A 24,200-nucleotide genomic window follows, 5' to 3' on the forward strand; every position below is an offset into this window, starting at 1 on the left:
TGGGTGGTGTCTCGAATGTATGTGGGGAGTTCCTGGACTAGGGGGGATAGGACAGTGTCGAGGTAGGTAGAGATGAGTTCAGTGGGGCAGGAGCATGCTGAGACAATGGGTCAGCCAGGGTGGTCAGGCTTGTGGATCTTGGGAAGGAGGTAGAACCGGGCAGTGCGGGGTTCCCGGACTATGAAGTTGGAAGCTGTGGGTGGGAGATCTCCTGAGGTGATGAGGTTCTGTATGGTCTGGGAGATGATGGTTTGGTGATGGGGGGTGGGGTCATGGTCGAGGGGGGTGGTAGGAAGCGGTGTCCTCGAGTTGGCGTCTGGCTTCAGCGGTGTAAAGGTCAGTGCACATTTCAGGGTTGTTCACTTGTTCTCTCACTGCTCAATCACTATGCTACACATTGCTGGTCTAGGCTTGCATTAGAGAGCATAATTACATCATTTACCGAAGATACAAAGTTAGAGAATGTAGTAAATCGACTCTTATTGTTAAGTTAGGATTTTCTACAAAGGCTAGTTTTATTTAATAAATTTTCTTTCTCATTAACAGATCTAATTATCAAAGTTGAACTTGTCATTCATTATCTCTCAGGCTGCGATTGTCATGATTTTAGCAATTAAAAATGTCACAAATTATGTACCTTCAAAAGAAAAATGATCTGAGGTATCAAATCAATACTTTACAAATTTGAATACTATAATCGGTACACCTAGGCTTCCTCGGGTCAGAGAATTTATAAACAATATCTGACAGCTGATTATATAAAAATACAATTAGACACTGATTCAATCCACACCGAAGATAGCCAAATTCTTATTAAAGATACTATGAACTTATTAACATACCGTCAAACCATAATTGCTGCAACATGACTCATACCTAATCAAGCACGTTCATTGCTAACATTTAATTAGTCTCAACAGTATCCCTTACCCTCCCAGATGTTTTAGGAATTTCTTCACTGTCTCTGGATATTCATAGTAAATTTTTTTTCTGTTGTTATGAGGATGTTAGCAATAGTTAACAATTGCATTAAACCACATGCATAACCAAGTTGAATAGCTAAATTACTTAAAGGATCATCATTTTGATGTTTGTTAGTTTGCAGAATCTGGTCAGTATTAGGATGAAAGTGCTACTTGTATCAAAACCGTGGACACCAGATGTACGACCAAAAAGATATTTGTGAGCATATTATGTATGCATTCTGTTTTTCTTCCTGATTATACGTATGCAACAAAAGAACTAAATAAGCTAATGTACTTGGAATGGAGACAGCCAGGCTGAATTATTTTTAAAATGTGTATTTACTGGTACATAAAAATATGCAGCAAATACTTTTTTTGCATTAGTAAAATAGTAGTTAAACAAAAATAAATGTGAATCCAATAACAAAATAAGTGTTTTCTGACCTTTTCTCCCTTCCTGACAGGCATCAGTGGTGTTCAGGTACGTGAGATTACTGCAGTTCAGTTTGCTGTACTCTCACATGAATAAGTAATTCAGAGCAATGGCAACACTGAGAGAGCTGTGTCTGTATCCATATATACATTAACCTTAGTTGGTATTCATATTGCACCACTCTCATCAACAGGTCACTTTAGTACTAACGTGTCAAAGCTGTTATACAGTGAGGGATAGAAAGATTGACACCAATCAAACACAGCACAATAGATTGCCTGTTCTCATTAAACCATGACATCCATAACCTACTTATAAAAGCGTGACTAGCATGAAAGACAGGGATGCCCAATACTTTTAGACCTGAATGCAATCTTGAATTATATATCCTGGTTTACCTTACCAGAAGTAAAAATAATGCCGTATTAAGAAAAACCTGATTGATCTTCTTCAAAATAAATTTAATTATGTAAATACGTGGAGTGCAAATAAAAATTAATTTATGCATTGAATTTCCTGTAGTTTTATGATAAAATTGTTTTCAATCTCTATCATTAGCACTTGCACCCGTACTTCATCCAAAATCAAAACACTCAACCCACATTTTGTTGAAACTAAAGAAAAATAAGCTTGCATTCAAGTAATAGCTTTCATGACTTCAGGACGTCCAAGGTCCATTGCAGCCAGCGCAGTACATTTGAAGTATAGTCAATATTGCAGCGTAGGAACCATGGTAGCCAATTTGCACACAATACCCGTAAACAGAAATGTGATAATAAAACAAATAATCTGTTAGATACTGGTGATAGCCTCACTCTATTTTGTAAGATCATACTATGAAACCACCTGAAAAAGCAAGCAGGGCTCTGGTTTAATATCTCATGCAAAAATGACAATTCCAATGGCGCAATAGTGTTTCAGTACAATACAGAAATCTCAACAAAGGCACAATACTGAAATATTAAATTCTAAAGTATTTCATGTTAGCAATATGGCTCTGTCTTTGAGTCAGAAGGTAATGCAGGAAGTAACCTTGTAAAGTAGGTTGACACTTCAGGGAGTGTTGGAGATGAGACAGGGGTAGATCGTACAGTAGTGGCAATGTCATTGGATTCATAAGCCAAAGGCAGAAGGCTAATGTTCTCAATACACAAGGTATATGACAGCTGGTGGAAATTAAATTCAATTAATAAAATCTGGAACAAAAAGCCTTCTCAAGTGCCATGAAGCCATCATTGACTGTCATTAAGCCTGATCAGGTTCATCCTTAAAAGAAGGACTTCTGCTATTATCAATCCAGCTGGTTTGCTCTCCAAATCCAATTTAATGTGGTTTAATTTGAAGTGGCCTAGTAATGCATCCCCCAGTTCAAGAGCAATGGGTTTGGGCAACCAGTGCCGCGACTCCCACATTTCTTGAAAGAATAATATAAAGAAAGCTAAGGCATTTAGTTCTGTTCAGATAAGTACACAAGATCCCTTGTTGCTATTCATGGAAGTGCAGAAAAGTTTACCCAATGCAGTGGTCAATATTATCCATCAACCTACATGACCAAAGCACTTATCCAGTAGTCTCATTGTTGTTCATTCCACCTAACATTGGTTATTGAGCTGCCAGTAAAACAACTTTAAAACACTTCACAACACTTCAAAAAGTAATTAGTTGAGATTGAGCTCTTCGTTTGACCTTCAGGTTTTGATAGATATCACATTTCATAATACATCAGGATTCCAGAAAAAAATACAACATGTTCACATAGATGTGGAACCATGGGAGATGGGGGAGATACTAAATGAGTATGTTGCATCAGTGTTTACAGTGGAGAAGGGTATGGAAGATATCAAACATCTTTTAAAATGTCTATATTACAAAGGACAAGGTGCTGGGTGGCTTAAAATGCATAAAGGTGGATAAATCCTCAGGACTTGATCAGGTGTACGGTAGAACTCTGTGGGAAGCTAGGGAAGTAATTGCTGAGCCCATTGCTGAGATATTTGTATCATCAATAGCTACAGGTGAGATTCCAGAAGGCTGAAGATTGGCTAACTTAATGCCACTATTTAAAGCCAGGGAACTATAGAACTAAAATTCCTGACATCAGTAGTTGGCAGATCATTGGAAGGAATCCTGAGGGACAGGATTTACATGTATTTGGAAAGGCGAGGACTGATTAGGAATAGTTACCATGACTTTGTACATGATAAATCATGTTTCACTAACTTGCTTGAGTTTTTTAAAGAAGTAACAAAGAGAATTAATGAGGGCAGAGTGGTGAACATGATCCAAATGGACTTTAGTAAGGCACTCCACAAGGTTCCTCATGGGAGACTGGTTACCAAGTTAGATCACATGGAACACAGGGAGAACTAGCCATTTGGCTGCAGAACTGGCTTGAAGATAGAAGACAGAGGATAGTGATTGAGGGTTGCTTTTTAGACTGAAGGCCTGTGACCAGTGGTGTGCCACAAAGATCAGTGCTGGATCCACTACTTTTCATCATTTACATAAATGATTTGGATGTGAACATAGGAGGTATGGTTAGTAAGTTTACAGGTAACACCAAAATTGGAGGTGTACTGGGCAGCGAAGAAGGTTACCTCAAAGTACAACGGGATCTTGATCAGATGGGCCAATACACTGAGAAGTGGCAGATGGAGTTTAATTTAGATAAATGTGAGGTGCTGCATTTTGGAAAGGCAACTCAGAGTAGGACTTCTACATTTAATAGTAAGGTCGTGGATGGTGTTGCTGAACAAATGAGACCTTAGAGTATAGGTTCATAGTTCTTTGAAAGTGGAGTTGCATATGGATAGGACAGCGAAGAAGGCATATAGTATGCTTTTCTTTATTGGTCAGTGCATTGAGTACAGGAGTTGGGAGGTCATGTTGCAGTTGTACAGGATATTGGTTAGGCCACTTTCGGAATACTGTGTGCAACTCTGGTCTCCGTGATATAGGAAGGATGTTGTGAAACTCGAAAGGGTTCAGAAAATACTTACAAGAATGTTGCCAGGGTTGGAGGGTTTAAGCTATAGGGAGAGGCTGAATAGGCTGGGGCTGTTTTCCCTGGAGCGTCAGAGGCTGAGGGATGAATTTATAGAGCTTTATAAAATCATGAGGGGCAAGGACTTTTCCCTCAGATGGGGGAGTCCAATACTACAGGGCATAGCTTTAGGGCGAGAGGAGAAAGATTTATGCGGGACCTAAGGGGCAACTCTTTCACACAAAGGATGGTGCGTATATGGAATGAACTACCAGAGGAAGTGGTGGAGGCTGGTGCAATTACAACATTTAAAAGGCATCTGAATGGGTATATAAATAGGAAGAATTTAGATTGATATGGGCCAAATGTTGGCAAATGGGACTAGATTAATTTAGAATATCTGGTCAGCATGGACAAGTTGGACCAAAGGGTCTGCTTCTGTGTTGTACATCTCCATGACTTTATGATTCTATTTCCAAATTCTTTGCATTGTTATCCACCCCTGTAGTTAGTGCATGATAAGCTATTTTAAAAATATTCTTAGTGTCATGCACTAAATATAATACCTTGAATAATTGTAATGTGGAGTTCATGATTTATATATATTTTAATATTTATTTTTGAGTTAGGATATTTGAGTTTTGGATCAGTGGCATACAGGATTTTCTAAGTGTCTGAAAGATTCAATGATTAATTTGTAAGTATTTCCATAACCATGATGATTTATTTCTGAGAAATTTAGCATCCACGAATGAATGCTGTTTGATTTGTTTTCTATGGTAGAGTTTTTACAACTGAACAAAGTGTGCACTGGTTTAGTGTACTGTTGGGAGATTCTGGACATTTTTGTTTTAAGTTTGGGGGAAACACCCATAAGTTGGACTGAATGCTTTCAACTTTGGTTTCAATTTAGGACAGTTCTGCAGAAGTCTTGGCTAAAGATGGATGTGTAAGCACTTGTACCTACAAAAGGGAGATGTTAGTTTTTATTTGTTAAAAAAAACCTCAGCATAAGTAGTTTACTAATAGTTCCAGACTAGAAGTGTTTGGGTTAATCCCCGAAGCTGTTATTTGAAACTGAAAAAGTATAAACCCAGGTGCATGAAGGCTCTAGGAAGGCACTATCAAATTCTCCAGACTGGCATTGAAGTCCCAGTTAAAGCGAAATGATAGAGAAGGAGAATTGTTTTTATGTGGGTATTGTAAATATGCGCTTTTTTGAATTTGTAAAGGAATGTTCTTGGGATTAAATTTTTTAATTGAGATTGGCCTTCTTGAGGGTGAACTCATGGAAAATGGCCATCCACATGGAGTCCCCGGCTGTGCATTCAGACCCAGTGCAAACCAGCTGGTGGGAGTATTCTCAGATATCTTCACCTTTCCTTATTATGATCTGAAGTTCCCACCTGCTTCAAGAAGACAACCATCATTCCAGAGCCAAAGACAAATTATGCAATGTGCTTTGATGACTACTACCTGGTGACTTTGACCTCCATAATCATGAAACACTTCGAGATTGCCTTGATCCTTTGCAATTCACCTACCGATGCAAGAGGTCCACAGCAGATGGTCCTACACTCATCCCTGGAACATCTGGATAGCAAGGATGCCTCCATCAGGCTCCTACATATTGACTGCAGTTCTGCCTTCAGCATCATATTTTCAAACAAACTCATCTTTAAGCTCTAAGGCCTAGGTTTCGGCTCCCCCCTCAATAACTGAATCCTCGATTTCCTGATGCATAGACCGTAATCAGTAAGAATAGGTGACTGCATCTATTCCACCTTTATCTTCAACACCCCATGCCCACAAGGCTACATACTCAGCCCCTTACTATACTCCTTACACACTCACGACTGTGTGGCCAAATTCTGCCCCAACTCCATTTGCAAGTTTGCTGATGACACCACCTTTGAGGCTCAGATCTCAACAACGATAAAACTCCATACAGAAAGGAGATTGAATGCTTCACAGCATGCAATAAATACAACCATCTCTCCATCGACATCAGCAAAACAAAGGAGCTGGTCATTGACTTCAGCAAGTGGAACATCCCCTATCTGCATTCATGATCGTGATGGTGGAAAGCATCAGGTTCCTTGGAGTGATGATCACCATCAATCTGTCCTGGTCCAGCCACATCAACATGATGGTCAAGAAGCACAGCAACATCTCTAATTCCTCGCAATGCTAAGGAAATTCAGCATATCCACATGGACTCTTACAGTTTTTATAGATGCACCATAGAAAGCATCCTTTCTGGATGCATCCCAGCTTTGTATGGCAACCGTTCTTCCCAAGACCACAAGATATTACAGAGAATCCTGAACACAGCCCAGTTCATCACACAAACCAGCCTTCCATCCATTGATCACATCTATACTTCTTTCTGCCTTGCGATAGCAACCAACATAATCAAAAGCCCCTCCCGCACTGGTTATATCGTATTCCACACTTTCCTGTCAGGCAGATGATATAAAAGTTTGAATACATGTACAAACAAATTCAAGACCAGCTTCTTCCCTGCTATCAGACATTTGAACAGACCTCTCAAATGTTAACTCTGATTTGTCTCTCTCTGCACCTTCTCTGTGGCTGTAACATTGAATTCTGCACTCTGTTCTGCTACCCTGATGCACTTTGTACAATCTGCCTGCATAACATACAAATCAACATTTTCACTGTATCTCGGTACATGTGACAGCATTAAATCAATGAATTCTTACTCTGCATATCAAAATTTTTAAATGCGGGATGTCTGTCATTGGTTTAGGTTAGATTACTTACAGTGTGGAAACAGGCCCTTCGGCCCAACAAATCCACACCCACCCGCCACCCACCCAGACCCATTCCCTTATATTTACCCCTTCACCTAACACTACAGATAATTTAGCATGGCCAATTCACCTAACCTGCACATTTTTGGATTGTAGGAGGAAACTGGAGCACCCGGAGAAAACCCACACAGGCACGGGGGAGAATATGCAAATTCCACACAGAGAGTCGCCTAAGGCGGGAATTGAACCTGGGTCTCTGGTGCTATGAGGCAACAGTGCTAATCACTGTGTCACCGTGCCGCCCATGGTGTGGTTTGCTTTAATTATCTTTATTTCTTTTGAGAAATAAACTTCTGTTCTATTGTTAAAAACTAAATCGGCAATATGGTGTGTTTATGGTTTCAGTCAGTCTACCTGGTTAACATCAAAAACGTATTGTCTATCAAGCCGGATTTCAGTCTGAGATCTGAATTAGCCAGTAATAATATCAGCTTGGTTTGTAATATAATCGGGAGGATAACATAGAATCACATGCAGTGGGCGTCTGGATAAATGACAGCTCAATTTTACAGAAATGCTGATTATTTGATTCAGATTTATGTGAATTGTTAGGATTGTCTCTACAAGTGATTTTCTTTCAGACCAACTATCATGTTGGTTATTGTAATTTTGAAGCAATTCACGTCCAACGTCTCTTTGCTCTTAGATAAATTACATTGATTCCATTAAGATTTTTCATCAGCAAAATAGTGTCAATGTTTTTCAGTACATTGGGAGCTAGGTAAAAAAGTGTATTCTGATGGTGTATAAATAAGACAATTCTAACTAACACCATTAGCACTCAACTCCTCCAATTTGTGTTTGGATACATGTTGGTGGATTGTTATGTTATTAGAAATGATATCATGCAATCACACAAATATATATTCCATAAACTCTTCAAAACATTAAGTAAATTTGCTCTGCAATGTATTTGCACACAAAAAAATGCAACAACTATTAGTTAGTTTAATTTTGTGGGGAATTTCAGATGAAATAGCTAAGAAAGCTGAACTCCACCCAACCCACTCTGACAGACTGCAGCATTCAATGTATTCTGGAAAGATCTGTGTCTAGTAAAGTTAAACAGAAATCACAGTTCTTTGTTATTGATAAGATTGCAATGTTAACATTTGGACTTGCTGGTCCCACTGGTGTTAGAAGGAATGTCATGATCTTGACAGTTTATTTGTAGTTTTGTCTAAGCAGTATGTAGTCAGGAAAGGACATGTTCCAACCACAAAATGCTCTCAAATATTCAATGGGGTTGTGAAAAGTTGGTTGTGTTTCAGATATTGGCAATGAGATAATAAAATATGCATAAATAAGTACAAAATACAATATTGGAAAGAAGCTAAAACAGCACAACACTTTCTATCACTCTGTTTTCCACAGGGTCTTCATTTGGTAAATTAATTTGAATAGCTTTGAAGCTACAAATGGAAATGTGGCGTTATGCCCTCTATTTCAGCAGTGTCCTGGCAACAGAGCAATTTTCTATCATCAGGGATAAATGGCATTGAACGGTACATTCTGATGTGAAAAAGGAAAAAAAAATGCTCCTACCAAAGGACTCCATGATTATTGCCCTTACTGTCACTCACATACACTTCCCATGTATGCCTGGTGTTTGCATGTATGTACATACGTGCAAAATATGAGTATATTTGAGTGTGTGTGAATTTGAAAGTACGAGTGTCGGTGTGTGTGTGTTTTGCACTGTAACTAGAATAGGCTCATTGCCATTACAACTAGTGTCATTTTATTGACAAAATGCCTTGCTAGCCGTTTCCCTTGGAGCTGAAATCCACGCTAATAAATGACAGAAAAATACAATTGGAGTTAAGAACAGGGGGTATGTAATTACGAATGTGCTCGGAATGTTTAGAGGCATTCTCGTTTTATTTTCGAAGGTAGTTGGAAATTCTAAAAATAAAACCTAAGGTAATTACACTGACAAAACAGAGTAGGCATGGTCATAATTTCCTACAATTAGAGCGTCTCTAAAGCCAAGTCAATTAATCAGGATAGGGAGAGATAAGGCTTTGCACATTCTGCACTTCAAATTGAAACACGACAAACATTGGACTGATGTGCAAAGAGCAGAAATAGTCATGAAGTTGCAGCCGCGCATTTAATTTTGCATATTTTTGTTAAACCTCTATTTTTAAAACGAATGGAAAATGATAGTCTGGGTGTTCTGAATTGTAAGTGGGTCTCTTGTCTTTGTGTGGGCTTTATTTCCTTTTATTCCAACACAACAATTTGCAAACAGTAGCGTTTTAAACTCATGCACAAATAGACACGCATCTGTGGTCGATGCTGGACGGTTTATAAATTGTTTGAATTCACCTGAAATTAACAGAACAAGACAAGCATTGAAAATGAGGTATCAGTGGGCCAGTTGTTGACAAACAAACCACAAAAGCATACTTCTAAAATGCTACAATCTCATCCTTGGTATTCTCTATTGTAAGCAGCGTACTTTAAATGAGAATAGATAAACAGCATAAATCTGGAAGACTTTTGCGGTTACTGAAAAATTAAACCAAATAAATGTTCAGTTCTGAGGGGACAGTATATTTGAAGCACTTCCTAATGAAATATCCTGTGCAAATCCAGAAGGTGGAGAATTATATGTTAGTTCTGATCCGTTCAGTAGTTTTTGCTTGGACTGATCTGAAGTTCTTTATCAGGAATCCTGCATTGTCTTTTGTTTGGACCTCATCAAGCACACAGAGACACGCCGCGAAACGTTTCTTTGCAATGCAATTGAATACATTAACTTTCTCAGATTAAATTCCACCATCAAAGAGGAATAATTTGGCACAGTTAGTAAGGTTCATCAATTCGCAGGAATATATTGGACCATTCCGTAGCTTTCACAGTAGATGTTGCGCTTGTTTTGTCACTACCTCGGCAGTGGTAATCAGTGTCGGTGAGAGGCTAGGGGGAGAGATCACTGTTTGCGAGCTCTGTCTTTGGATTCCTCGATATTTTGCAAATAGTCAAAATCGTTATCCGCTGACACTGAAAGAGATCATTTGAAGTTTGTGACCGCTAAACTTCGCTCCAAACCTCAAAAATGTAGCAAATAGCCCAAATAAATCATCCACTGAAACCCGAGAGTTGTAATCTTTTACAGTATTCAAAATGGTTCAAATAATAACCGAATCGTGCGACTCCCGCGTTCCATGTGAAATATTGAACAGCCCAAAACTATGAAAATTATTGTTTCAAATAACTAACCTATTTTGATATGGCAACGTGCTTCCTGTAAATGATTGTTTTACAATTGCGCTTTAATTATTGGTATACAGAAGCGTTACTTAATTTGGCCGGTGGATCTTCGTCTATGTGCGGAAAAGTTCAATTTTTGTTATTTGTTTGTTTTGTCTGAATAGCTTAGCATCCGCAATTCGTAATCCTGCAATTGTTATTGTGCTGCCAAATGTAATTCTCCCCAATGAATAAATTCTGAAGCAAGTTCACTGGAAAGGATGGTATTTGCAAATCGCCCGTTTATATTCGATGGCCATGCTTTTAAATATGTTAGCCTTGCTTTATATTAAAAGAAAACGACCGTTTTAATTTCCATCTTATTTGTGTTAAACCATAAACAAGACCTACTTTTGTACATTTAGAATTATTCGATTAAGAAAAGCAAGAATTGCACTTAGAGAATGGTGTTTTGACACATTGTAGCAGGAATAAAGACAATGCTAACAAAGGTGCTAATATACTCTTCTGATGATGACTACAATGTGTTTACATTATGGATTAAATTGTATAGAGGTGTGGGTAGTTTATTTATGAATATGGTACAGCAGACGGCAGAGCGTATGTTGAATCTCCTGATGTCAAATCGAATTGATCTTGGTGCTGTTTCAGAATCCTCATGTAACATTTTAGTTGCAATTTCTCCGACACTATCGGTACGGAAACCATTGACTCCTACATGTCTGCAACACCCAAGAAGCGATCCAAGTGTAATTAGCAAAATAGAAAATCCTGCGCTCTCTCCGCAATGCCTTAAGCATCAACCAAAGTAGTATGATTGCTGGTGCTGTCAGTTAACTAGTCACGACAAAATGTAAATAATTTTGAGATGGCTAAGTGCAGTCCTAACTGCGTTAATGAACTGTCTTCTAAAAATGCTTATATTGTATAACTATTTCAGTTAAACGTAGTAGTTCGGCCACAAAACCGCCTGAAACATTTATTTGGTAGTGTTGGTAAGCAATTGGTATATATTTCTCTCTCCACAGATTAACCATCTGTCCATAAACAGATTATACTCAAGTGGTTCGTGTTCAGGCCCGTTGTCCAGTTTGTTGTCTCGATATTGTATCAATGAAGTGATGAAAGATTCCCTTCAGGTTCCTAGTCAGCTTATCTGCGGATTTGTTTTCTTTCCAAAAAAACAAGTCCCCAGTGCAGTTTTAAAGCAATCTACTCACTCCGCCAGTTGCAACCATTTTCTTTTACTTCTGGGGTTTGTGGACAACCCTATTCTGCACGGTTTAAACCAATCCAGTGCAGTTTGGAAGATGTTCCCTCTGAAAAATGAAATTTGCATCTATTTAATTTAGATCCAGAGGCTAAAGAGTTCAAACCACATTCTTCTTTGAGGCGCGTGCGTTAAAAAGAATACGTTTCCTTCATTTCGATAAAGAATATAATGGTTTGTATAGTGTCGAGAGATCATTAATCTCATTTTCATTTCAATTTGCTTGTTTTGCTTTCAAACTGAGTTAAACGGAATATGGTGGCAGTGGAGCAATAATAATACTTCACAATGTCTACCAGCACCAACACAACCCAGTTCCAATCAAATCGAGTAGGTCCCCAGGTAGAGGATCGACGTTTCGGGCATAAGCCCTTCTTCAGGAACGTCGAGTCTCCTGCTCCTTTGATGCTGCCTGACCTGCTGCGCTTTTCCAGCAACACCATTTTTAAGCTCTGATCTCCAGCATCTGCAGTCCTCACTTTTTCCTAGGTTCCCAGGTATAAAAGGCCGCACATATTACGATGCTGCCCGTGATGCCTATTTGTTTTTTTAGAGGTGCGCTTACGCGAAATTAAATCCTGCCAGATCAATTAAGGTCCAGAGGGATAACGCGGTTTAATTTGGGATTTACGAATGGTCGTTTAGCTATAACAGCCCTAACAAACAGATTAAAGATTCGCTGATGTGCTGTATCTAATGTTTACATGCAGCTTTCCAAGCACAAATGTGCCACGCACCTATCCACAGACACACATGGCTGAATACCTGTGAAAGCGGCACATGTTGCTTGGGTACATATTCATACTCATAGAATTATGAAGGAATATGGGTAAGTAAATTGCAACTCTTCATTGTAACATTCATTAAGGGTAACATTTCATGTCTTATCCATCGTCAGATTGAACCGTGTGTAGGTTTTTTTTAAATAGTCAGTTTAGTTGGGATGCGGTTAGTCAATACACCTGCCAGAGAAACAAACAGACAGATTTCAAAATGCAGCCGCGCTCTGTGCTGAGCTACTCCAATTCCATCCATCGTCACAAATATAATATAAGTAGCACCATACAACAAATTCTCCTTCGAACAATATCTAGCTTTAATAAAAACCAGAAAGAACAAATCGCTGTCGATAATGGAGTGCAGGAATAATGGTCACATTATTGTAAGGCTCTGTCTTACAATCCAAGGTGTGGTCCCATGATTGAAATCAATCTGAACAATCACTTACTCCTTCAATGCAACGGTATTTAATGACTGAATGCAAAAATGTACCATTTTATTTTTAAATAAACCTTTTAAAATATTATTCATAATAATATGATAATATAACGCTGTCCAGTTAAGAATGTTCAGGATATTGTTTCGTTTAAATGTTGTGTCTGTAGTTTGGTCAGATTTTACTCAATTTATCAAATGACCTGTTTTGCTAGGTTTTGCTGAGCAGAATAACGGAACGCATATCATTGCTAGGTTTATCTGGACGTCTGCTGCTCTCCACCTTACAACATGTTTTAACAGGTTTTTTTTTACCTTCCTGAGGTATGCGGGAATATAATAGAAAAACATTACATTATTTTGATTTGCAGCTTTGCTTTGTTCCTCCCCGACCACGCTTTTTCTGGACTATTTCAGTCGCTATCGCATTAACACAGGCTCGCTGAAAGTCTGGGCACATATCAACGTTTCCTTCTCTTTGCGAAACTGATCTGAAACTGATAAGTAACCTACAGAATTGAAAAGGATCCCCTCAACTGACTGAAAAATACAAGCAGTCTAGAAGTCGAATTCGAGTTGTCTGTGTGGTCAGATTTCCTTATCGGGTGCTATTGGAAAAGCAGAAATAAAAAGAAGCAGAAGGCAGCAAATCTATTCAAAGACAATGGTGCTTTTCCGAAAATGCAAAAAAAAACCCCAAAACGCATAATAGAAACCTTAAAGGATCCCAGATAGACAAAATGTGTTAAAATCACTCGCTCATTAAAATTGTTCCAAAAAATAACCCTAAACTGTATTCTGATCAATCGACAAGCTGAATACATGCAACAAAATATCACGGCCAGACCTTTCACACTATTAAGGCATTGTTTGAACAGATTGTGGTCACTTGCATTTACCAGTGGACTATTGTTTGATTAATTTGTCCTTCCAGTTAGGGGAGACACTCTAAAATCAATATTGCTTTGATAGGTTTAATTTTTCCTCCCCAGTAATATATAAATCGGCCTTACCTTTTCTGTCAGGTGGATGCATATACTGCTTCAGAATCCATCTGATTTTTGTGTCACCTGAATGTAGTAATATAAAACATTTACTGTTGCAATACAGACTTCACTTATTTCATCCATAAGGACATCTTCCCAGAATCTCCGCTCTCGGCTGATGGTGGGACGCAAAGAATAGTACCGTCCGTGAGTTGAGATTTAAAGGGCCGTGTAAATAATAGTTATAAAGTTCTTTTTATAGTGAGATAAGCATTGAAACTAAACGCTGCAGTTAGACAACCACTTTGATAAGAGGATAATTGATGCGACAGTAGCGTATAATTAGAGGATAATTTATGCTATATCCACTATTTTATTCCAAATGCGGTCATAATCATTACAAGACAATTGTGGGGAAATTCATTGCAGCAATTTGAAAATAATCACGATAAGTTTTATGTATTTCTAAGTAGGACCATAATTATCTCTACATACATCATCCAAAAATAAATATAACACATGGTTGCCTATTTAATTATATTGATAACACAATGAAGTCATTCATAATTTAAATCTAACCCACTTAGTAAGGCGCATGCATATACTTTAAATCAGCACTTTGTGCATTAACTCAAATTTGCCAAATCGCCAACCACATTCATAATGTGTATATCTTTCAAGCAGTAGAACGCTTTGTGATTTCAATCAAACAGGATGAGTTAACTGACAGCTCTGGGGGACTCCTTATTGGAAGGAAGACCTGGAACTGATTTCTTCGTCTCTTTATTCGCTTTTATGACGAGTTAACCGTCTTCATTTTCCCGCGGATGAAATTAACATTTTCATCGATCAGGTCCTTGTGATATTCCGCATGCGCAAGCTAAATGTATGCATCTGACTAGTTATATTGTTATTTGTAAGTTCCTTTTTGCCGTTTGGTTTTATTAAGAATTAAACTGTTTAAAACATCAGTCTTATGGCACCAGGTTTTCAACCTACTCTACAGCCCTGTACTATCGAAATAAGAGTGCCTTTTGAGGATTATCATTCCTTTGCATCTTTGTGAAGAGAAAGGAGAGCAATTATGAGCGTTGTTGCAAAGGGCTGCTTGGCCTGGTTTGAAGTGAGCCGGGTTAACCCACTGCTCACTGGATCCACTCAATCCAGTCCAAGTAGCAGAAGGATGACGAAGCAAAGAGATGACCAATCAGGAGCTGCTGCCCTTTGGAGACAAACCATTCGACTTGTAGCACACTCCAGCATCTGCATCAAGTCTGAAAGCAGAGCCTTAACTTTAGCAGAATCCACTAAAAGACTGCTTCAACTCCATCCTTGCTCCATTCAACTTGGACGCACAAAATAACCTTTTACTGACAAAAAGGAGTTAACACGCCCGCGCTTTCTGCTCGGAAGAATTACCCTCTTCATGAAAAAGACAAGTATTTCGCCTTTAAGAGTTTTGCTCCCCCCAGTTGAAGTTTTATAATGACCATGACTACGATAGCTGACGGTTTGGAAGCCCCGGACTCTAAATCTGCTTTCATGGAGTTTGGCCAGCAATCCCAGCAGAGCTCTCCGGTCATGTCTCACGGTCACTACCCGGTGCATTGCCTGCACTCAGGAGGACACTCACACCAGCACGACAGCTCGTATCCGGCCGCCAACACTTACAACAGATCTTTACCTTATCCCTACATGAGTCACTCTCATCATAGTCCCTACCTGCCGTCCTACCACAGCAACACCACTGGCAGCCAGACACGTTTAGACGAGACAGGTGAGTCTTCCTTCGGTCCGACCCAGAGTAATTCACAATCGGCCTTTCCATTTGCCTTCCTGATGCAATCAACAGCGATATTCTGAACAGTTCACACGGCAGATTACTTAAGCCGTGTAAGAAATATACTTCAAATGTTTTATGTCATATTTTCTCTTTCTTTCCCCTGTTCTTTTCTGTTCGGTAACCGATTTCTGTTTTGCTTCTGAATTTAACTCTATGGAAAGTGCTTATTAATAATGTAAACTCGCCGAGTCTGCTGTCTCTTTGATCCTTTTGTCTGGGATATTTCAGTAAGGATATCTGTCAGCACAGATATCTGAAGAGAATATATTTGGTAACTTTTTTGACAAAGAAGTAGAAGTGACCAGCGAGATAATGAGGCAAGCATTAGGTCAATAAGTAATCGGAACTTCGATTCCTGACTGTTCATTTGATGCAACATAACTTCTTGTCCCCACAACAGTGTACCCCTGTTGACTCTGGCAATTACGTGGTGCCATGTACAGACATTTGCAAGCAACTGACGTTTCATTAACTAATACATCTTACTATTAAAATGCTTATTTCAAAGTCGCCAGTTGTGCTCAGCATGTTTCTCATTGTAACTTGCCAAGGGCGAGAGATAATAGAACGTTGTTGATTATTTTCACCAGGTCAGATTATTTAGGAGTTTGTAATACTAAGAAACATATCTCTTTAATATCTCCGAGACAGAGGGGAAAAAAACTTCCAGGGGAATGAGTATTTGAATTGGTTTAGAACAGTGCTGTGAAGTGGGCCGTAGTAAATGTCGACATGGTTTACCATATGTTTGTTTTCCAGAACAACAAAAGACAACAGTGATTGAAAATGGGGAGATCCGCTTTAATGGGAAAGGGAAAAAGATCCGCAAGCCTCGCACTATTTATTCCAGTCTGCAGCTGCAAGCGTTAAATCATCGTTTCCAGCAGACTCAATACCTGGCTTTACCAGAGAGAGCTGAGCTGGCCGCGTCGCTGGGGCTCACACAGACACAGGTACTGTGCCCAGGAAAGAGTGATTTACCAGGTAGCTGGAAGAACATCAGCTTTTGGCGTTCGCTCTTCTTGTGACCTGCTCGCTTTTCAAGTTATATTTAGTGACTGTTTAAGTCAAATTGCGCGTAACGACGACTTTGAAATTCTCGAGGGTCTATATATTACGTTACGTGGTTTGTAAAGGCTGGGTAAACATGGTGCAGAAATATAAAATGCTCAGTCTGATCTCATTCTTCAAGTTGCAATCAATTTTTTCCTTTCAATTTGAGACTTCTTTTTCATTTGGCGCTGCAGTTTATATCAAAACCGAGGCGCTCAAGAATGCAACTGAGTCCCGCGTGGCCTTAATTCTGTGATGAATATGACCATTTTATTTTGTTTTTCTTTAGCATGGTACTTTTTGTGAGAGAATAATTAGACATAACACAGTTTCAACCCTAATCCTTGTGGATGACTGACATTTGGAGTACAATTATCGGACTAATAGATGTTTGTTTCAGGACAATTTTAACCCTATATTTAAAACGGAGAACTGCAAGAAAATTGGATCTTTTGGGGGTAACCTCAGCGAAACCACAATAAAATAAATCTGTTCAGCAGAAGTTGGCCACATGTACAATCTGTTTGCAATTGAGTAGCAGCTTACAGCACGTTAAAGTATTTATTTTCTTAAGGTTATAAATCTCAAGTTATTCAGAATCTGTTTGGGCATGCTAACGATAATCTTGTTATGAAGTTCGATGATTCTCCTAATTTGGGCTATTAACAATAGACACATGCTTCTTTTTAACAAAAGCACCATACGTTTTGGTCCAGATCTATTGTATCCCTCTCCGGAACTTAGTTCAGAGCTATTCACTTTGAAATACGAGTGTAGTAAAAGAAAGGTCCCACATATGTAAAAGCTTCAAGCACACTCATTGAACACTTTGGGATCATTAGGTTTGATGCGCAATTTTTAATTTGCCTGGTAGTGGTCGGAAGACATGAACTTAGCAAGGCTTGGCGGTCAAATATGTAAAATGTGTTTAAAATTTGGATAAACAGCTTTGGATAAACCTGCTGCAAATAAATAATTACGTCAATATTTGCTGGCTTGATTCATTTTCGGCCCAAATCCCATCACTGATGTGATACAGAACAATGGGAGGTCTGAAACTGAATAGAGCTGTCCGTTTGTTAAGGACTTAACTGACTCTGGGCCAGTCTTTCGCCCTCTCTATAACAGCTTTAAGCAATGCTTCACCCATATCAGTTACAAGATTACTTTTCGATGGGAGCCAATTAAAATATTCTTGTTCCACATAATTCATGTTCGCTTCAAAAGCAGTCCTCACCTAAAAGTGTCTGTGACGATGGATCGACGAATGCTTTCAAAATCAAGACAAAGTAACACATAAGGATTATCTATTGAGAGCCAAGAACATAGACATATTGTCATAAAACGAGTTGACCAATTTAATTTCAAAATTGCAAAAAAAGGTCTATGATTTTTGTTTAAGGATGTCGGTCTTTCTGAGATATTTTCAGGTATTATTGTACAAAACGGTATGAAAATTCAACAATAGTTATTCTACCCCGCGTCTGATTTATTGTGACTGTCCTTTCTTTCAATATTTTTACCTTGGTTTTCTTTTACCTTGCCAAGGAAGAGCACATATGAAAACAATGTCGTTATATCGGTTTGATTTAATAAATGATTAGAGGCGTTCTATATTTGCGCATAGAGTTTATAATCCAAATTCATGCAACACCTTTGATTACCGGTGTCTGTTTTGAACGACTTGTCAAACCCTGTTTTACCTCACCACCAGCAATCTTCGCCTTTTTTTGGGCGTGGGTGGCAGTGTGGGGGTTGGAATGGCGTGGGAAGAGATGAGACAAGAAAATAATTTATGATGTGTTGCTTAACTTTGGTTTGTAAATGAGGGAAATGAAGAACTCCATGCGATCAATAAAATGATCAAGGCATATTTCTATAAAGCGATCATATTTATAAAATAGGAAACGTATAAACACGATTGAGAAGCAGTATCTATATAATCATTTTAAAAACCATCGCAATGTTGAAAATATTATTTAAGTATACTATTGTTGACTGTTGTCTCGAATTATCAGGATAATTAACACGTTTGGAAGTTAAGTCTACAGTAAAATTCTACGGTACTATATCACATATTATATGCGTTCATTATTGTTTTGCTGATTTTTTCATATCCAATTCAGGAGATTTTCAATTTTGAAATTCAGAAACTGAGCCTTTCCATTCCTTTAGTCTGAACGTTAATTAAATTTCAGGGGGTTTGAATATTCTCGTTTTCCTGATCAGTCCGAAAGCGCAGACACCAAAAAACTCAGTTTACTTACTCTAACATATTCAAGCAAGTGAATATTTTGAAACTTGTATGACATGTAATATCTGAGTATCAGAATATTCTCTTCCTAATTATAACGGAAACTAGGGGGAAAGTATGTCTCCACGCATTGTGGAAACTTCAAATGCCAATGATTGGATTATTTTCGTGTATTTTTATGCACTTACCAGTCTGTGGGGAAAACAAGCGCAAGGTTTAAAATCTTTATTGCTACATCATGACTTGGCAGATCAGGATAGAATTTCCTAATCAGTGAGAAGTAGTAAAGACATTTTAGCCCATGGAAGTGTTTTTTAATATGCCTCGGCCACATTGAAATCAAAACAACTAAAGAGTGCATGCAAATTTCTTTTCTAGAATACTACTTCCACGCTTTTACAGACTTCCTAAAAATTCCGTTTCTGATTACCATCCACCACCACATTGCAATATTTTCAATGTCAGCTATGCCGACTATGTTAGTGACCTCAAGTCAAAGAAATTGACCATCGTTTAAAGTCCATAAATTTCTGTTTTTTTATTGTTATTGTAGGTGAAGATCTGGTTCCAGAACAAACGCTCAAAGTTCAAGAAATTGATGAAGCAGGGCGGGAATCCACTTGAGAATGATTCTGTGCCAGGTTCGGCTGCTCTCTCCCCTCGTTCTCCGGCTATGCCACCAGTGTGGGACATCTCAGCTTCGGCCAAAGGTGTTAACATGGCTCCGAACAATTATATGGCTGGTTATTCCCCCTGGTACTCCACGACCCACCAGGAGACAGTGCAAAGGCAAATGATGTGACAGTCCAAGGCCAGTAACTCACTTTGGACAGAACACAATGGGGTAAGAGGGAGCCCGTTGTTTGGCAATGCCCAGGTGCCCCGCGACCATTTCGGATGGGAGATCTAGCAACGATTTTCAGTTGCTAAGTGCTATGTTAAAACAAACTGGTAGTAGGCGGAAAAGGAGAACTGGTCAGTGACTGTAGACATTACAAGAGTCGCCACTGCATATCCAATGACCACAAATACGAATGCAAAATGGGAGATTTGATGCTGATTTTAAAGCAGCATGGTTTCGTGATGCTGAGACGCACTGGAAGCTTATAAAATTACAACTTGTATGTATATATTGTTTAATTTTCAGTTGTACATAGTTTATATGTTTTAAGTCTCTTTCATACTGAGTAATAAATCATAAAATCACAAACGTACGTGTCTTGTAGTTACACTTACTTCAAAGAATTTCGCTTCAGTGATACAATAGTTGCTAACTATCGGTCTCGCTCCGTAAAGCTAGCATTTTTCTTTCGAATGGGTGTGTGTGAGAGTGGTGGGAATGTCAGATTCCGTCTCTCATGTACTAAGTTAATATCGAAAGTGTTCCTATGCCAATTTTTCCAAAATCCAAAGAAATGATTTCAAAGGTATGTTTGGCATTTTCTTGCCATGGTTTTATATGCAAATAATCTAGTATAAAATAAGACCACTGGAACAATCGTAAAATCTTATACAACAGAGGCAGCAATGAGTAAATACAAGCCTCGAGATAACGTTATGAATTCACGCAATCAAATCTGCAGATTTTCTTTGTTCTCAAAACATAAAACGCAAATTGATTATATCGAATAAGCTAGGAACAAGTTAACATTAAAAATTGCGACATGTAATGCAAAGTTATTACTATGAATCAGTACACATCTAATTGAGAGCTACTAACATTAATCCACTGATCACAAAAAAAGGTTATGCACACCATTTCAAAATCACAATAAATAACAGTACGTACAAAAACCATCATTACTTACCAACATTCTTTGGTTCTAGTGAACAACCAAGGAAGTAAATTACAGAGCTCTATTATCAGCCATAGTTCTGATCTCATTTAATAGACTCACCACTTCACTGGCAATATTGACTGCTTTTCTCGAGCTGTGAAAATCTAATGTAAAATCCAACACGATCAATACTAAACAAAACCCTCCAGCTGCAGTCCCTTCCAATTTAAAGCTGATATTTGGTACAATTTACGGTATTATTCACGAAAAAGGCTTAGACCATCATAAAAGCGACTATAATTAGGGTAATTTTTATTGTAGCCCGCTGATTACAGCGTTTTTACAGTCAAAGGTAATTACATGTAATTTTCTTCCACTTTTAATACTAAACAGCTATCTTTATTTAAATTCAGGAAGAAGAGTAAAACAAAAGAGAAAGAATAGGACTTTGAGTTATTCATAAACTAATTAAAGGAGTTTCTTAAATCCCATCCAGTAAAAGTGCCAAGCTTAGCAAAATGAAGTCCGCAACTGCAAAGCAAAAAATTAAACTTCAAACAGTGATTTCCACACAGCAGTCTGCGTATACTTCTTAGGAAAGATTGCAAAATGTACAGCCCCTGTATAATTTAAATCAAGTGCCACATCACTGGTGTTTAGAATGACTTTAATGCATGTCTCATTGCAAGCCTGAATCGAATTGCTGAAAGACAACTTGAAATGTGTGGAATGCGTCAAACAGAAGTAGATTATCAATTTGATTAAGAATTTACAGAAGTAACCATGATGAATCCAGAATTAACTGTAGAACCGATATTAATACACTTTGTACCAAAAAAATTTAAAACCTCAACCTTGTTCTGCTAATAATAAACCCAAATACGAGTTTTAACACATTGCGTCTAATTTGGAATTCTTGTAATTATCAAACACGTTAAAAGTGAGGACTGCAGATGCTGTAGATCAGGGTCGAGAGTGTAGTGCTGGAAAAGCACAGCAGGTCAGACAGCATCGGAGGAGCAAGAGAGTTTCGGGCATAAGCCCTCGCTCCTGCTCCTCGGTTGCTGCCTGACCTGCTGTGCTTTTCCAGCACCACACTCTCGACTATTTTGCATTTTAACACATTTGAGGAAAATATTTCCACCTGCGTGTTAAATCATTCAACATTACATTAAAGACGTAGAGCGGAGATTATTGCTTGATCAGTAGCTCACTCCCGTATCTTTTGGAAGACTATTTGTTATTGTGCTGAATAACAAGTCCAGCTATTTTCTTACTAATAATCTGTCATTGCAAGTTTTTTTTTGCCACGAGATAGAATGCCTCTTATCTATGGAGAAAGTGAGGACTGCAAATGTTGGCGATCAGAGCTGAAAAATATGTTGCTGGAAAAGCGCAGCAGGTCAGGCAGCATCCAAGGAGCAGGAGAATCGACGTTTCGGGCATAAGCCCTTCTTTAGGAACATTCCTGAAGAAGGGTTTATGCCCGAAACGTCGATTCGCCTGCTCCTTGGATGCTGCCTGACCTGCTGCGCTTTTCCAGCAACATATTTTTCAGCTGCCTCTTATCTATGTCAGTAACTCATTAACTATTTCCATTTGAGGTACAATTTAAGCAATATATTTAACAATTTGCCTTTTTAGGTGATGTGAGCACTCTAGCGATTCTCATAAAGTGATAGGTGGTCTTTACTCCCTTTTAATCTGCAAGGGTATGAGGACATTGGCATTAGGTAATGCTGCCTTCGTGAAGAACTAATGCAGGCAAGATGGGTTGAATAGCCTCCCTCTGCGCCGTAACATCCATGTGATTCTGCGAGGCAACAGTAAGTGGGAAACAAAGAGGGTGCTGCTTGTATGGAACGACCTGCCAGAGGAAATGGTTGAGGCTGGTACAATTACAACATTTAAAAGGCACGCGAAGGTTGTGTGAATAGGAAGGGTTTGGAGGGATGTGAGCAAAATACTGGCAATTGGGCCTAGATCAGATCGGGATGTCTGGTCAGCGTGGTGAGTTGGACCAAAAGGTTTATTTCCGTGCTGTATGACTCCATGACTATGTATCAATCAACGTTATGAGTAGAAATGCAAAGTAGATTATAATTTATTCTAAATTCACTTGGGGTACTTGGAGATCTTATAATGTTAGTATAGAATCTGTTGCCACAGAATAAGACGGTAAGCATATCGAACTGGTGGTAAACAAAATAAGACGGTAAGCATATCGAGCTGGTGGTAAACAAATGTACACAGTGAAAACAGAAAAGTCCTGTTTACAGGGTTCTCCACTATAATCGATAAAATTCATTATTCGTGAATAAAATAGTAGATGACAATTTGTCTTCTCCCTTGTGAAATCACAGCAGCTTTCATGTGGCTGGTAAGATACAATACATGCAATAACATGTAAGTAAAGTAAACTTGGTTTTGTATTGAGAAGTAAAATTTTAAATGACGTATTTTAAGCATTGCATGAATTTGCATGCTAATATAACATGTTGGACGATCATGCCCCTGCCTTTCCCAAACCTATGTGTAATGTCACTTTCAGCCTAGCACATGTATGTTTTGCGATAAACCATGTAGGATATTTTCTTTCATTGCAGCAGATGTTTCAGTTCCTCCAGCTCAACAATGAAAAACAATATGTATCTTTAGTCGATTCCTTCCAGCTCATGATTTCCATGGCGAACGCATTCGCGCCAAAATTAAAAATACAGCAGGTAGAAAAATTCTTAATCTTTGTGCTAAGCGTGCAATGTAGGGACCTCTCCTTCCCAATGTATGGCTAATACCAAAGATTCCGTGATCGTCGTGTCCCAGAGGTGTATTTTCTAGTGCAGAATTAAGCCACGAAAGTTACTATATAAAAATACACACCGCTGTGAATCGGTGTGCCCATTGTTACTAGCAACTCTGGGACAAAGTATGAATTAAACTAGCAACATTTTCATTCCAGAATAAGGGAGCCGCTTTGTCCTGACCAATAACTGATCGTGCCCTCCTGCTGAGACTGAGACTGAGAGTGATGCTGGCTGCCAGGGGTTTGGGAATGGGGGAAGTGGGGCGGGGAAGGGGGGGGGGGCGGGGGGGGGGGGGGGGGGGGGGGGGGGGGGGGGGGGGGGGGGGGGGGGGGGGGTGGATGGCGTGGGGAGCTGCCTGTTTTTACTGATGTTTGAAGGATGTATGGAGTCAGCCTATTCCTCGTGTTTTTATATCCCACCTCCATCTTTTGCGCTCGTATGGAACAAATGCGTCCAGCTTCGTTACTTGTTGTCAGTATTTCTTTCGGCACTGCACTTCCGTCTAACCCTCCACTGATATGGGAAAAGCTGGCGGTACAGTGAGCAGCTGCGCCTAACTT

At 38.9% G+C, this 24,200-nt stretch overlaps 1 protein-coding gene and 1 long non-coding RNA gene across 2 annotated transcripts in view; one reads left to right on the forward strand and one right to left on the reverse strand.

Annotated features, from left to right (window-relative positions):
- LOC122549825 overlaps nucleotides 1-14,621 on the reverse strand; it is a 71,875-nt gene extending 57,254 nt beyond the window's left edge. Inside the window, exon 1 of the long non-coding RNA XR_006311673.1 lies at nucleotides 13,936-14,621. This is a non-coding gene — a long non-coding RNA (uncharacterized LOC122549825). The remainder of the gene's footprint in view (nucleotides 1-13,935) is intronic.
- Nucleotides 14,622-14,692: 71 nt separating this feature from the next.
- On the forward strand, nucleotides 14,693-20,264 carry dlx6a (distal-less homeobox 6a). The gene is made up of 3 exons (XM_043689907.1): nucleotides 14,693-15,685; nucleotides 16,511-16,704; nucleotides 19,612-20,264. Exons 1-3 carry the CDS (start codon nucleotides 15,394-15,396, stop codon nucleotides 19,858-19,860), a joined length of 735 nt encoding a protein of 244 aa, XP_043545842.1. The 5' UTR covers nucleotides 14,693-15,393; the 3' UTR covers nucleotides 19,861-20,264.
- The last annotated feature ends 3,936 nt before the right edge of the window (nucleotides 20,265-24,200 follow it).

The sequence above is a fragment of the Chiloscyllium plagiosum genome, chromosome 5 (assembly GCF_004010195.1).
Source record: "Chiloscyllium plagiosum isolate BGI_BamShark_2017 chromosome 5, ASM401019v2, whole genome shotgun sequence".
In the NCBI taxonomy this organism is placed as follows: domain Eukaryota; kingdom Metazoa; phylum Chordata; class Chondrichthyes; order Orectolobiformes; family Hemiscylliidae; genus Chiloscyllium; species Chiloscyllium plagiosum.

Excerpts from the sequence above, each read along its gene's own strand:
- dlx6a (XM_043689907.1), top strand. The coding sequence starts at position 15,394 with ATGACCATGACTACGATAGCTGACGGTTTGGAAGCCCCGGACTCTAAA. Across the intron at positions 15,686-16,510 it reads GACACGTTTAGACGAGACAG|AACAACAAAAGACAACAGTG; the intron begins GTGAGTCTTCCT and ends TTTGTTTTCCAG. Across the intron at positions 16,705-19,611 it reads TGGGGCTCACACAGACACAG|GTGAAGATCTGGTTCCAGAA; the intron begins GTACTGTGCCCA and ends TTGTTATTGTAG.